General features: G+C 40.9%; 2 protein-coding genes across 4 annotated transcripts; both read left to right on the top strand.

The window, feature by feature from the left end:
• Window positions 1-1305: 1305 nt before the first annotated feature.
• HOXD9 (homeobox D9) lies at window positions 1306-3726 on the top strand. The gene is made up of 2 exons (XM_074303035.1): window positions 1306-2175; window positions 2565-3726. The coding sequence occupies exons 1-2, from the start codon at window positions 1413-1415 to the stop codon at window positions 2804-2806; spliced, it is 1005 nt and encodes a 334-aa protein (XP_074159136.1). The 5' UTR covers window positions 1306-1412; the 3' UTR covers window positions 2807-3726.
• Window positions 3727-8820: 5094 nt separating this feature from the next.
• Window positions 8821-11844, top strand: HOXD8 (homeobox D8). Of its 3 annotated transcripts, XM_074303038.1 has the most exons (3): window positions 8821-9216; window positions 9604-9985; window positions 10361-11844. In XM_074303038.1, the coding sequence occupies exons 2-3, from the start codon at window positions 9961-9963 to the stop codon at window positions 10654-10656; spliced, it is 321 nt and encodes a 106-aa protein (XP_074159139.1). In that variant the 5' UTR covers window positions 8821-9216; window positions 9604-9960; the 3' UTR covers window positions 10657-11844. The 3 variants fall into 3 exon arrangements, with proteins under 3 accessions (XP_074159139.1, XP_074159138.1, XP_074159137.1); XM_074303037.1 differs by having other exon boundaries at window positions 9071-9985; window positions 10364-11844; XM_074303036.1 differs by having other exon boundaries at window positions 9071-9985.
• The last annotated feature ends 3203 nt before the right edge of the window (window positions 11845-15047 follow it).

Here is a 15047-nt window from a genome sequence, read left to right as displayed (position 1 = left end):
ATAATGGGAAACAGTTGGTAATTCCCTCAGATTCAAGGCTATTCAGGATCGCCTTTGAAAAATAAGAAATGCTGATGGGGGAGGCGGGGAGAGAGGCCAATATTTCTCAAATATTCCCTAAATCGTCTTTGCAGTAGTAACAACAGTTTTTTTCCTTCCTCGAGACATGCTAATATTCGTTTCTCCTTCAATAATATAGGGGACATAAAATTCACCAGCTACCCCAATTTGCACGTTGAGGATGAAGGGGAAGGATTGGCCCGAATAAGGAGGCTGGCACTTGTGTACACTATCGATTGTTTGCCATACTCTCTTCCAGGGCAGCTCTTTCTTTTCCAATCACCAGGGGAACATCTGCGTTTTGCCAGTTTAGACCAGCACCTCTTCCTCCTGCAAAGCCTTGTGTAAACTTCACCCTCTTCGTGTTTGGAAGAAGCCACTGCAGCTAAACCTCGCAGAGCGACCCAAGTAGGGAAGGAAACTCCGAAGTTTCACCTTTGGGGTAGTTGTGTATGAGCAGAGAGAGCAACACGTCGTTGCTGTGTGTAAATGTCTGTGTTGGGGTAGGAGGGGAGAAGCTGTTGGAGCTGCTCCATCCGTCCGTTTTATTAGGGACACATTAATCTATAATCAAATACACCTCATAAAATTTTTATTGAAAGGCATAATATCATTACAGAGGTCTTCCACCTGTTTTAAACAACACGACAAGCATTTTTTGTTGTGCTGTTGGGTAGGGGGAGGGAAGCGTTGAAGGGGAAATGAGGGAAAGGAAAAGAAAATTCCTTAGTCTTGGAAGTTAATTTCCAAAAAAACACAAGCACATGCATTGAAAAGGGGAGGCGTCCAGTCCTCCCTCGGTCGCTCTGGGCTATCAAATCCCCCCAGTCCTCGTGTCCCGTCCCCATTTCTGCCCTCTCGTCCTCTACCCCATGGCCGCCAGTTTGAGATGAGGAGACAGAACGGGGGTAGAGGCCGCAATCCAGAGAGACTCCAGAGAAGGTAGAAGTGGGGGGCACCGAACGATTAGCAGAAAGCACAGAGAGGAAGCGAAGAAATAGTCCCCACTGTCTCCTGCCGGGACTCCTCGGTACGACCACGCCTGCTTAGGCTTCATTCACACCGGATAGGAGCCAGAGAGCCAGGGCTCGCCCCGCCGGCGCCCTCCCCATAGCTCTAGTTTTTTGTTTTTTTTTTTAATTGTGGTGTTGATGATGATGATTTTTTTTTAATCACGGCAGCCCCCAGTTTAGCGGATTGATTTACTCCCCGTATTGGTAAATATGATCACGTGGGCCCCGCGACCAATGGTGGCGGGTTGCAGCCTGCAAAATACTCGGATTGCGCTCAGGGAGGGGAGCCGCTACAGTTAACAGTGTAACCTTTTATATGAGGGAGAGGGGAGCTTAAAAATGTCGTCCAGTGGCACCTTAAGTAACTACTATGTGGACTCTCTCATAGGCCACGAGAGCGATGAAGTGTACGCCGGGCGCTTCGGACAGGCGGGGCACAGCACTGCCGCCAGGCCGTCAGGTGTGGCCGATGGGGCCGAATTTTCCTCCTGTAGCTTTGCCCCCAAATCCACCGTGTTCTCCGCCTCGTGGCCCACCGTTCCCCCACAGTCCTCTGCAGCTATGACAGGGATCTACCATCCCTACGTGCATCAACCCCATTTAGCAGCCTCTGAGCCCAGTCGGTACGTGCGCTCCTGGATCGAGCCCTTCCCGAGTTTCCCCAGCAGCAACACTGGGAGCAGCGGCACCGGGAGCAGCGGCAGCGGCGGCGGCACGTCCTCCACCGGACGCCACTACGGGATTAAGCCTGAAACAGGAGTAGCTCCTGCCACCTCCTCCACCTCCTCCTCCTCCTCCTCCTCTTCTTCTTCTTCCTCCTCCTCCTGTCCCTCCTCCTCCTCCACCTCCTCCTCCTCTTCTACCAAAAGGACTGAGTGCTCCTCGTCCCGGGAATCCCAGGGGATCAGTGTCCCCGAGTACACGTGCAATTCCTTCCTGCAGGAGCCCCGGGAGAAGGCGGCAGCGGCAGCGGCAGCAGTGGCAGTTGCTGGAGTGGCCAACAGCAAGGAGCCCTCGGCTTGCAACGACCACCCCAGCCCGAGCAGCCAGCTGAAGGAGGAGAAGCAACAGCAGCAGCAACAACAGCAGCAACTTGACCCAAGTAAGTAAAAAAGAAATTGCCCCCTGATTTATTGCCGAAACCTGTAAGGCTCGAATGTGCAAAACTGATAGTTTTACTAACCTATAAAAACGTCTAGACGCCTACCCTAGCGCAAGCGAGCAACAAACGTCCATAAAAAGAGAGAGAGAGAGAGAGAAAGAGAGAGAGAGTTCACATAACCACCTACCATCCTCACACAGTTTGTACAGTAAACAGAGCGGGGGCATTAAGGCTTTTTATGATAATTCCCCCAAAGTTGTGAAAACCGTCTATCCTTCGTTAAATTAATTTAACGACCTCTCTCTTCTCTCCCCACCCTCTCTTCTCCCACCCTAACTCCCCTCCCCTCTCCTCTCTCTCTCCCTTGCTCCAAACCCCCCTCTTTGCAGATAACCCTGCAGCAAACTGGATCCACGCACGTTCCACCAGGAAAAAGCGCTGTCCCTACACAAAATACCAGACCCTGGAGCTGGAAAAGGAATTTCTCTTTAACATGTATCTTACCCGAGATCGCCGCTACGAAGTAGCTAGGATTCTAAACCTCACAGAGAGGCAGGTCAAAATCTGGTTTCAAAACCGAAGAATGAAAATGAAAAAGATGAACAAGGAAAAGGGCAGTAAAGGAGACTAATGCCCCTTGAAAATGAATTGGTCTTGAAAATGCTTACTACCCCCTTCCTTTTTCAGAAACTCTTCACAGACCAGGTCTTTTTTAGGTAGAAGTGAAATGTTGTCTCTGTAACCTATTTTTTGGGGGAACTTGATTATTTTCTCTCTGGTGTGTAAAGAGTTGCTTTGACCCTCCTTTTCCCTCTCCCTTCTTCCAAACGGGTCTTGGTTTCTCGGGGAAATTGTCTATTGTGAGTGCACGCTAGCTTTGGGGAACTCTCTAATGTGTAAATGTCTGACATGTTTCTGAAGTGATGTAGTCTAGATTCCCCCTTCGCCAGATTAAAGGCGAGGATATAATATAATCATGTTTATAATAAAATTATAGTAAAGGCGCAGTTTTTTTTTCCATCGATGGCAGTACAATATTGTTCACAGTTATTCAAAGAAATCATTCCCCCTGCCTCAGCTTTGCCTTTGGGATTTCTGCATTTACTTAGTTTGTATTAGGTGCCAGTGCCAGGGCAGAAGAGCCTAAAATTGGTGTGTGTATGTGTGTGTATGTTTGTTTTCTTCTGCACTTTTAAGGGGTCATCTCATACTTGAAAGGGTTTGTCTTGGGCCTGACAGAATGCTGGACTGGGCCCAAAGGAGCTTTGGTCACTTGTATTTGCCTTCTTATTTTTCTAACTGAAGAACAGTTGTAAATGTTGTCAGTTATCACCAATAAAGCTTGAATTGACCAAAAGAAAACCATCCACAAGCTATGAAAACTGTGAGCGCTTTCTTCATTTCTCCATTTTGATTTTTCTTTTATTTAAAAAAGACCACAATCCCAGTCTTGGTTCTTCATGGCTGTCCTTGGTACACTATTTGTGCATCCCCTCTGTAGAGGTAATTTGTAAAAAGTACTCCGAATACAGAACGTTTTCTAAAACTAAATCTAATGTATTTCCTCTTATTTGGGGGGGGGGGGGGGGGCTGAAAGTCTATTCAGGACACAGACTCCAGAAGAAATCAAACTCAAGGTTTTTTATCCTACTATAAATCTTGAACCTAATTTCTTACAGACCAATAAAAAGGAATTTTCGTTATAGTTATTTGCTCATTATTGTTTTTAAGCACCCAGGAGTTAGTCCTCAAGGTAATGAAAAAGGTTAAATTCAGAGAGAAGCTTTTCAATATTCAGGGCTTCCCTGCAAAGGGACTCTTTCCAGACATTCTTATCAGAATAATTCTTTGTTGATAACTTTATCCTCTGGAAAGAAAATTCCATAAAGGAAACAAACCCTTCTACAATTTAAGGAAATTCCATAAATGATATTGGTTAAAATCTTCACCTTATTTCTTTATTCACTTTTGCTCCCCCCCCCAACACATAGACACATACATAAGCACACCTATTGACAGACAAAACACACACACACACACACACACACACACACACACACACACACACACACAAGTTCCAAATTGACCTTTTCGGGATAAAAAATGGTCAAGTCTTTCCTACTCAACCTCTCAGTTACCCACCACAACACTCCCCACCCCCTCCACCAGCCCCAGTGTGTGTTTAGCCCCTAGTTCCGCCATGCTCTAATGGCGTTATTCAGTTGGCTGAAATGAAGTTCATTGTAAAAAAGGTTTTGTTCAGAATGGAAGCCATTGAATGGAAAAGGCCAAAAGCATTGGGGTGTAAGTCTCTAATTTTTCTTATTTCCAATGTGAAAAGAATCATTCCGAAATCTTGGAAGTCTTTATGCTTCTTCTTGGGAAAAAAAAAGAAAATAATAATAATAATAAAAGAATAAGAAGGGGGTAAAAGCCAAGGCCCAGAGGGCAGCAAAAGGTGTTGCCTTGCATCCCCCATTCATTGTCAATCCTATACCTATAATTCTTTTAAAACAGGAAGAACCAAGGTATAATAAAGCCATTGAGATGGCTAGACGTCTGGACCTAATGAGTTTACGATATGCCTGGCGCTTTGCTTTGAAACCATCTTATTTTGATGTTTGTGTTTGTTAGAGGGGAAAAAGAAATGTAGACAAAACTAGGTCTTAAAATTTAGACAATAAAATATAAATAAGTTAGAGTTTGATGAAGATAACACAACTTAAGGAAAGCTGGCGTTGAGGTATGGACACTCACCAAAAGATAAATAAATAAAAAGGAAAGAAAAAGAAAAAAGAAATGGAAGAAACTGGAGGCTTTTTTTTTTTTTTTTTTTGGTAAAAATGAGTTTATTACTAAACAGTTACCATCAGGAGTTCCTGTATTTTCACAACTACCAGTATGCTGCTGATACATATAAATTTAACATATCTTTAGTCATTTTAAAGATATGACTCTAATGTGAACTTGAGGTTTTTGTTTGATTTGGTTTTAAAATTAAAGTCAGCTAGTCCACTGACAAGCAGGCTGTACTGAATAGCTGTACAGTCTCCTGTATCTAGAAAGATCTTGCCCACAATTTGGATTCTTCTCAAGTAAAATACTCTAAATACACTGATATCCACTTAGCTTTCATTTTGATTAAGAGGAAAATGTTTTAACTAATAGAAAACATTGAAACTTGTGACAGCTTTTGTTCTTCAAGTCCAAAGAAGAACTGCATATAATTTCAATTCCATCTGTGTCTTTTGGAATTATTACAAAAAGCATATTGTTATGCATTTAAATCCAAACATGCAAATGGGGGAGAATGGAGCTATTCAGCTGTTCTATTCATCAATTCAATATTAAGGGGGAAACTATTTTAAATCTAGCTTAGAGGACAAGGAATTTTTCAGCAAAAGAAGCTCAAGGAAGCAAAATGATAAGGATTAAAATACAGAATAAATTATTGACTACCTTCAGTAGCAACCATATCTTTAAGGAAAAGAGTGAAAGATTGTTTTGTTTTGTTTATAATTAGTGGTAGTTCTCGCCCTGTTTTCTTGAGGAAACAACCTCTCGAAGCCAGTAGTTAGAAGATTGTGGAATTTATTAAACCCAGTTGATAAGTATGATTGAAAAGGGCCAATATTAAATGAGAAACTTTAGTGCCTTCTAGAACTGTGTCAGAGCTTTAAATAAAAGTTTGAACTCAAATCAATCTCCATTCAATCCCTCCTTATTTTGAATTAGTTCTCTGTTTGCTTCACTTTATTTGTTGACAAGTAAAGGGACAAAGCATTATTAGCCAAGAGAGACCGAGACAGAGAAAAAAATAGAGACAGAAACGAGAGAAAATTTCAACTTCGTTTAAATAAATGTGAGACCAACATTTGGACTGATATAGATTTCATTTGGCCACTAGAGGGCGTTGTTGCTCCACTTTCCGAACTCATAAAGCACCGGATTCCTTGCCTAGAAATATTTTTATTAAAAGTATTTATAATGCTATTTCAATCCTAAATTAGGATGATTTTAGCCCAAAATATACAAACTGTACCATTCAATCCTTCATTCAGATTTTCTTGAAATAAAATTTGAACTCAGTCAATATTTCTTAAAAGTTGGAAATTTCATTGCTGGAGCTATAAAACAGGAAGGTATTTGAATATATTTTATCAAAATAGAAATGTATAAAACAACATATCTTTACTTACAAAGCTAATAGAATTACATTCTATCCTGGCTAAAATAGATTTTTAAAAAAGTGTCAGTGGTTTTTTTCTGATAGACGTATAAATGAAAACCTTGAAATGTTTTCTGAAATTAGGCCTGATTGTATAGAAACGAATTCCAGTTCAGTTCCCAGAAACTCCGAACTCCTGGAAAGTACCGAAATGCAATATTTCCACAACGTATTCTTCCAATTTAATTTGGGTACATTGATTTATTGTGAGGTTAAACAGATTAGAAAATAGCTGGTTTTCGAAGTCCTTTCACTTTAATTGAAAATCATTTCTGAATTTGTTTTGCTGAAATAATTTACAGATTGGTAAATGTCAGAATCAGGTTTTAGGATTTTCAATGTTTATTGAAAATACATGAATGATTACTGTTCGAAATTAAGTCTCTCTTCCTCAGCAGTAACAAAATTCATATAATTTATTTACTACTTTCATACCATATCAATTTAGATAAAATTACATGATTAAAACACTTTTTAAAAAATCTTGAACATGTTTTATCTACTTGCAAAGTATAGAATCAAATATTCCGGGGATTACTTTAAGACCTTACTAGCAATGTGAACCAACATAAAAGGAGTATCTATATACTTAGAAATAATTTCCCTTAGGTCAACGTGGGGATCATCTTCTGTTTTAAAGCACTTTTCTTTAGTTTGCAACATTTCCTGAATGCATTTTAGATTAAAATGGAAACTCTTCCGTGGTGGTTTTGGTGAGTCTTGGATTTCTGTTTTAAAAGGACGGTCAGTTTGAAGCGATTACAACATAAATTTATACCACGGAAAAAAAATTTGCTTCGTAACCTAGACAAACTGGGGGAGGGGGAAAGAGGGGGAGAACAACCATTACATTTATTGGACATTTTAAAAAGGGGAAGAGAGAAAAAGAAGAGAGGGAGGTGGGTGGAGAAGGAGGTTGACTGTAATGCGAATCAGCTTTGGAGTGTGTTTTCTGGAATCATAAATATTTTTGCGGATTCACACCAGACTTCGCCACATGGCCCAAGCTGCTTCTCCTTACAGCCTAGATCACAGCTTAGAATTCTTTCTGCCTTTTTTTCATTCTTTCTTTCGTCCTTTTTCTTGCCTTCCTTCCTTCCTTTCTTCCTTCCTTCCTTCCTTCCTGCCTGCCTGCCTGCCTTCTTTCTTTCCTTCCCTTCTTTCCTTCCTTCACTTCTTTCCTTTATTTCATGCTTTCTCCCTTTTTTCTTCTTTCTTTTAAATAAAGAAATCCATATATTTTTATATGCGGTACATCAAAGACTTCCGAGGAACTAAAATTTTAGATAAATGAGAAACTTCCTGGAGCAGATTGGAATTAGTGGGATCCTAAATACAGGGACCTTAATCCCTTTTGTTTCCAGAACTTTATCACACCATTCTGTTTCTTTAGGAGGGGATTTAGGGAAAGCTTTAGGCACCCCACACTGCCTGAAACAAAGCCCAGCTATGCTAGAGTCCTGCACTTGAGCTGGATTGAGAGCAACGAGTCCGGTACCTGGAGAATTACCAACAAGCTGGAATGTGAGTTCTTCTTTTCCCTTTCTCAGAATATTTCTTTCCTATTTTCTATTCCATCCTCAAGCAATACTAATTTCTACCCACATATTTTTCTCTCCTCACCCTACCCCCCATTTGCCTGAAGAATGACGTCCACCAAGGATGAAATGATGGAAAGTATATTCATAGGCATGATTTCCATTAAATATCAATTAACCTGAGAGCTTCAGCCATGCATGCAATGCGTCAAGGGTAAATGTACATCTTATTTCCAAACGACCTGCTGGGCTGGAAAATAGTTTTGATTCGCTTTGATAACACCCTGGATTTCAGACTGCTTCTGTGCATTTTAATGAAATTACTTTTAAATTTCCAAGCAGAAACGCATGTCCAAGGATACAATGTGCCCACTCCCTCGGATACATATTTGTTTCTGACCTATATACTCAGTTATTTTGTGTTCATTTACAACAGTACAAACTAAACAGAAGGTTTTCAATGGAGAGAGTTCAGGTGACAGTTTACTTTGTGCCCTCTGGGAATGACCTACTCTCCTCTCCCAAGTGTAAGGCTTTGCCTTTCCCCTTTCTCCTGCCTTGGGGATTTGCCATTCCCATCTCATCAGGGAGGGACAATAAGCCCTTGGCAGTGCTGCTTTATGGGCCCCCTTTAAGGCCAGCGGAAGTATCCCTTTGTAGGGAGTGAGCTGTCCCGTTGAGCTTCAGTAGCCTTCTCTGGAAACCACTGGATCACTCCGCGATGGTTATCTCGGCCCCCATCTCTCTGCCTCTCCGCTCAGTGGCGTAGTGCAAAAATGCCTTGCCAGAGCGCACAGAGGCAGCAGCCGCAGCGGCGGCGGGGGTGGGAGGGGAAAGCGGGGGGGTTATGTGAGGGAGGAGGTGAGGGGTGGCAGTGAAAGTTTTTTTTTTTTCCTTTTTTTTTTCTTTCGCCTCCGGTGCGGTAAATGTAAACTGAAGCCAAAGATTCCCCCCTGCGCTTAGGTGCACTTTTTTTCCCCCGATACACTCAGGCCTGCCTTGTGCCTAATAGGAAACAGTGGAGGCAGCGGGGCAGGTCACCCGGGGCGCCGCCGATTATATTGCAGCCCCGGCCTCGGCGCGCGCGGAGAGGCAGAGCGAGTGGCGCGCGGGGCAGAACCAAGAGGGCGCGCGGGGGCTGGGCGCAGCCGGGTAGCGCGCGGGGGCCCAGATCTAGAGAGCGAGCGCAAAAGCCACAGCGGCGCGCGGCGGCGGGGTCATGAGCGCTCAAGATTAGATCCCTCCGGCTCCCCGGCCCTCGGAGGTGGCAGCGACGTAGCGGCGGCGGCGGCAGCAGCATAAAGGGCACTCGGCCGCTCCCTCGAGCTTCCTCCCGCGCGCTCTCCCCTCCCGGCCCGGAGCCGCCTTCTCGCTCCGCCGCCGCCCCAGCCCCTGCGCGCGCCACTCGCCCCGATGAGCTCCTATTTTGTGAACCCGCTGTACTCCAAGTACAAGGCGGCGGCGGCGGCGGCAGCGGCGGCGGCGGCGGCGGCGGGCGAGGCCATCAATCCCACTTACTACGACTGTCACTTTGCACCCGATGTCAGCGGCCGCCACGCCGCCGCTGCCGCCGCCGCCGCCGCCCTACAGCTGTACAGTAACAGCGCCGCGGGCTTCCAGCATCACCACCACCACCACCACCACCACCAGCCGCAGCAGCAGCCGCCGCCGCAATCTCAGCAGCAGCCTCACCCAGGACCAGCCGGCGGCGGCGGCGGGGGCCCAGACTACTACCATCCCGCCGGGGGGAGTCCGGCCTCTGCCTACCAGCCGGCCCCCCCTCCTCCTCCGCATCCTCCTCCTCCGCCTCCGCCTCCTCCGCCGCCGCCTCCCCCCTGCAGTGGGATTGCCTGTCACGGGGAGCCCGCTAAATTTTACGGATACGATAACTTACAGAGACAGCCGATTTTTACGACCCAGCAAGAGGCCGAGCTGGTACAATATCCTGACTGTAAATCGTCCAGTGGTAATATTGGCGAGGACCCAGACCACTTAAATCAGAGCTCGTCTCCTTCTCAAATGTTTCCCTGGATGAGACCACAAGGTTGGGATGCAGTTTAAAAAAGAGAAAGAGTGAGAGAAAGAGGAGAATTTTACTTTCGTCTCACGTCTTAGCTTTAAACTTCTTTCCCCCTCCTTGCCTTACTTGTAATCGTAGTGGCTTTTGATTATAAAGTACTACAGTGTATATGTGCATATATATATTAAAAATAGATTAGTGTAAGGCTACAGCTGCCAGCATAACTTGTGCTATACTTTCTCTTCCTCCATACACACATATCTATTTATTACGGATCTACAACTTAGCAATATAGGTGTTTCCCATATATAAGATAAATCTTTACCAATATGCAGAGGCACCAATAAACTCTGTGCTTTTAAAAACTGTTTTTTTCCCTTTTTTGTTTGTTTTAATCAGCAGCTCCCGGTAGGAGGAGAGGAAGACAAACGTACAGTCGTTTCCAAACGCTAGAGCTGGAAAAGGAATTCCTTTTTAACCCCTATCTGACCAGGAAGAGAAGGATTGAGGTTTCCCACGCTCTAGGACTCACCGAGAGGCAGGTAAAGATATGGTTTCAGAACAGGAGAATGAAATGGAAAAAAGAGAACAACAAGGACAAATTTCCCGTTTCCAGGCAGGAGGGGAAAGAAGGGGAAACAAAAACAGAAGCACATGATCTGGAAGAGGACAGAGCTGAAGGCCAGACAAATTAACTTATGCCTTTAAAAATTTACCGTAGACTATTAAAAATAATGATCAACATATGCTGGTGAACGCCACCTGTTTTCTTTGTTGTAAAGGATTCTTCCTGTATTCAAGCTACCCTAATGTCACTGCTCTAGATGTTTCTGTGCTTTAAAGGTATTTGAGTTTAAAAAAAAAAAATTCAGAGCATAGAAACAATTCTTTTTTTTTGTGGAAATTTGATACTGACTTTGTAGCAATATTTTTAAATTGCAATTTTCAATATCTAAGCTGATGATTTGCCTCAACAACATAAACTTCCTAATGATAAGCACGAATAGTTGAATCTAAAATGCTTTATTAATCGAAACAAGTGCACTTGAACATTTTAAAACTTTTTTTTTCTTGTGGTGAGTAAATTAAAAGAAATCTATTAATTTTTTTGAAGAAATTATGTCAGCAGAATATTTACTTTATATTATTTGATTAAAATAAATGTAAAATGTTTTATTTATATTTTTTCCCTTTATCGCTTTTATAATGAATGACTTTGTTGCCTTTTGTTTATTTCTAGAGATTCTTTTTTTTTTGGCATTTATATACATATATATAATATCTCGGGGAAAAGTTTGGGCCAAATATCTTAAAAGCACAATATAATTGCAAAAGTGCACTCTATATATAGTCTAGGGACTTGGAAAAGCACTTAAGTTTATGGAAACTGTACCGGTGACAAAAGTTTTACTGCAACGTCAAAGTTGACAATTAATCTTTTGTTAAATTCCATGCAAATTATGGCAACTAAATCATCTAATGAATGAATACTTGAAAAGCAAATGATATCATTCTTGATCACTATTCATGCAGTTGCACGGTAAAATACTGCTTCATTCTCAATTTTCCTTCTATTTTCTGTTTGAACCGCTGTTGTAATTTCCCTAAGTTACTTATTTGTACCGACTCCATGGTTTTTCTTTGTTTATAGAGTAGGTGCCATATTTATTTGTATTACCTGCATTTTGTTAATGAGATCATGTTGAGCTCACTGAAAACTACGACTCCACTTGTGTTGGCTGGTACGTCTTCAAGTTTCATCCATGAAAACAATGGCTCCATCTATTTGAAATGAACACTGTGATCAAACATCCAAAATGCTTGTGTAACAGCCGCTAATAGAACGTATCTATCCCTTCAATAAAAACAAAACCAAACAGAAAGGATCTCCTTCCCTGAGCCTGTGTTTGTAGCGCCGAAAAGACTTTCTCTTAAGCTGAAGCAAAGTAAAGTTAATTTTGGTGGATACGTTTTATTTTTTGCACACACACACACACACACACACACACACACACACACACACACACACACTGCAAGGAAGATTCCAGAATGACGTTTTCTGATGTCCCCAGTTCTTCTCTCTGTAAGTAATTTTTCTAAGATTCCATGAAAGCTGTGTTACCCAAACAACACATTATGAACTGCCTGAGTCATACCTAAAAATGTTCTGCATTCCTGATTTTACAGGTTATAACCAACAAGAGTTACACAGGAACTACAATTTTAGGATGAAAATTTCAAGAGTGTGAAGACATTATTATAATGTAATGAATGTCTATCTAAAATAAACAAAACTACCACTTACACAAAAAGGAAAGTTATGTGGCATTCCTATATTTACTTTTTGAATAAATCATACTTTATTTTTAGCATTTAAACATTTTCCCTATGATTAATTTCCATTGCTTTGGATCTTAGTATAATCTTTAAATTTGAGAAATCTAGGTTCCCTGGGGGGGAAAGGCTTGCATTGACAGCAGATGGACATGAGTATCCTAATAGGCAAAAGAGACAGGGGCACATTGACCGAAACCCAGGAAAAGACAAGTTTAAGTCATGGTTGAACCCTAGTTTAAGAAACATTTATACAAAAAGAGACAGCTGCACACATTATAGTGGATTTATGAGCATTTTTTTCTATTAACTGTGCCAGATTTTGCTTGATATGAACAGAAGAAATTTTCTGATGAATTTTCACAGATGAGAATTTCTTCACAGTTTTCTGTTATCCAGACCCCCAACTGGCACAGTGTTTAAGGGATTTTGCTTCACATCTTGAAGACCACTAAGTGGTTGCATTTAATGATTCTCCCAACCTAAAAAAGATCTGATTTAGGCCAGCAATTGACTGGGATCAGAAATCCACATTAAAAGAGAGTTCTCTTTGAATAGAAATGTTTGAATGGGCATGTTCGGTAATTAATGCATCCTCTGAAAATAGAAAGTTGCATAGGAGGTTCTCACTAAAGTAGGAAGGAAAGGTCAAAATATACCTATTTTCTAACAATCCAATCTGCCAATCTAAATTTAATATGCCATGCTAAGCACTACTTTTACAAAACCCCTCCCACTCCACTATAAAATAGTCCATTTTGATTTCACAAAAAAGTCATGTTAATGGGCTATTTTGGAGAAATATTGGAATATACCTATATATGTATGTTTATGTATGCATATATATACATAACCATATTATATATGGATATATATATACATGTATTCTATATGGTATGTATCCATATGAATATGTACATGCAGGTATAGTAATTATTAGATAATAATAATATCTAGTATCTAGTAATAAGCAATTACTAGATAAGTAATTATATAAGTATAGAGAAAGAAAGATTGCACCCATGTACACAAATAAAAAAGAAATTACATTCTCTGCATATGTGTACATTCATATACACATCACGTTCTTTCTCAATGCAGAAGGTTGCCCTTGGACATCCACCTACAGTGGTATTTCTTTCAGAGAGACTCACAATGACAGACATTCAAGAAGCACTTCTAATTGGTTAGAATCTGTAAACATCAGAGCACTGCGGCAAGCTAGCTATCGAGCAAACATTTTGCCGCAGAAATTTGCATAAACCTTCAGAGAATCCCCAGCTACCAAATAGTACTTAGTTGAATTCAGATGCAGTATTCTCCTATGAGAATTTTAAACAATAATATTTTATTTGTTTAATCATATATCATAATATTAACACTGTATTTTAAAATGCTATAGATTCAGTTCTACTTAGGATATCAGGATGAACAGAAGGGCCAAAGAAGCACAAAGGCAAATGGGAAACATAAAGATCGTTAACTGAAAAGCAGATTCAGCAACAGCCACTTTGTAAGGCCTCATGCAATCCAGAATATTACTTAACATTTCCCAGAAATAAATGTGCGATTATGAATACATTTTTGGTGGGAAGAATTGCCCCCAATATAATCTGAAAATAAGACAAGTGGAAATAAATGTCTTCTTTTAATAGAAAATACCAGACTAACAGAACAAAAGGAAGTAGATGAACTTGTCTTTGAGATTATTTCACAGAAAATTTTACAAATAATCATACTCTGGTGCTTAGTTTAGGCATATAAAGCCCAGTGTCAGAGGGTGCAAAGCCTTTTTAAGAAACCTTTCCATTTCTCTGAATGATCAAAAGTATTCTTTTTCAGATGGTCTCTGTGTTCTTATGTTGGAGACTGTGCCTATTCTCATCACACTGCCAATGTTCATTGAATCATGTAGGTATACAAAAGGAGAAAAGGAAAAGGTTGTTTAATAAATTAATGCCTGTAACTGTGATTACTCCCTCTTCAAGTCCCTTCAGCCAATATGTAAAGTTGGCACACTTTTTTTTTTAGAGATTTCATGTCTGATGGAAACAAATGATTTAAATCTATGTAATACAAGTTCAACACAGCTTGGGAGAGGAAAAAGACACATTACAGAGGAGTATCATCATATAAACGTGTATTTAAAGTGCATAGGTTAATATATTTAAGCTCATTGGGTGTGCATACATAAATGGTGGCTGTCTGCACATGAAAAACACATCTAGCATGTTGGTTTCTATAGACTCCATAATAATAATCTAAGAGAAAGCACCACTACTAGAGTTGGGGATGGAAATGGGAAGAAAGGGACATATTATGTGTGAGGTATTTCAAAATCAGCTTGAAATTTTCATTAATAATCATTAGGACTGCTTCATGAAAGCTATAGCTTCAAGTTCTCTTCTAGAAGTATATGTATATATATACATATATATATATATATATCTATATCTGTGTATGTTTTGTATTAGGAATCAGAAGGATTTATGTCTCTTGTAATTAAGGTGGGAGGGATCGATTTGGTGTTGACTTTTAAAGAATTAATGGTAATTCTTTTTAAAAGGGAGAAAAAAAAACTTCTCTCCCTTTTTCCCATTGCAGTGTTATAGGGTTGTTTTGTTGTTGTTGATTAAAAATGGGAGTGGAGGAGATAGAATTATTTGACTAAAATTGAGTAGGTATGAGATCTACTACCCTCAGCAAAAACATATTAGTGTGGCATAACACATGCACGCATATAACATCTTTT

This window comes from Sminthopsis crassicaudata, chromosome 3 (assembly GCF_048593235.1).
Source record: "Sminthopsis crassicaudata isolate SCR6 chromosome 3, ASM4859323v1, whole genome shotgun sequence".
NCBI classification, from domain to species: Eukaryota; Metazoa; Chordata; class Mammalia; order Dasyuromorphia; family Dasyuridae; genus Sminthopsis; species Sminthopsis crassicaudata.
Note: the sequence above shows the minus strand (reverse complement) of the source record. Positions and strands in the feature narration are given on the sequence as shown.

Coding starts and splice junctions, on each gene's coding strand:
- HOXD9 (XM_074303035.1), top strand. CDS start 1,413: ATGTCGTCCAGTGGCACCTTAAGTAACTACTATGTGGACTCTCTCATA. Junction 2,176..2,564: donor ACAGCAGCAACTTGACCCAA/GTAAGTAAAAAA, acceptor CCCTCTTTGCAG/ATAACCCTGCAGCAAACTGG.
- HOXD8 (XM_074303036.1), top strand. CDS start 9,355: ATGAGCTCCTATTTTGTGAACCCGCTGTACTCCAAGTACAAGGCGGCG. Junction 9,986..10,360: donor TCCCTGGATGAGACCACAAG/GTTGGGATGCAG, acceptor TGTTTTAATCAG/CAGCTCCCGGTAGGAGGAGA.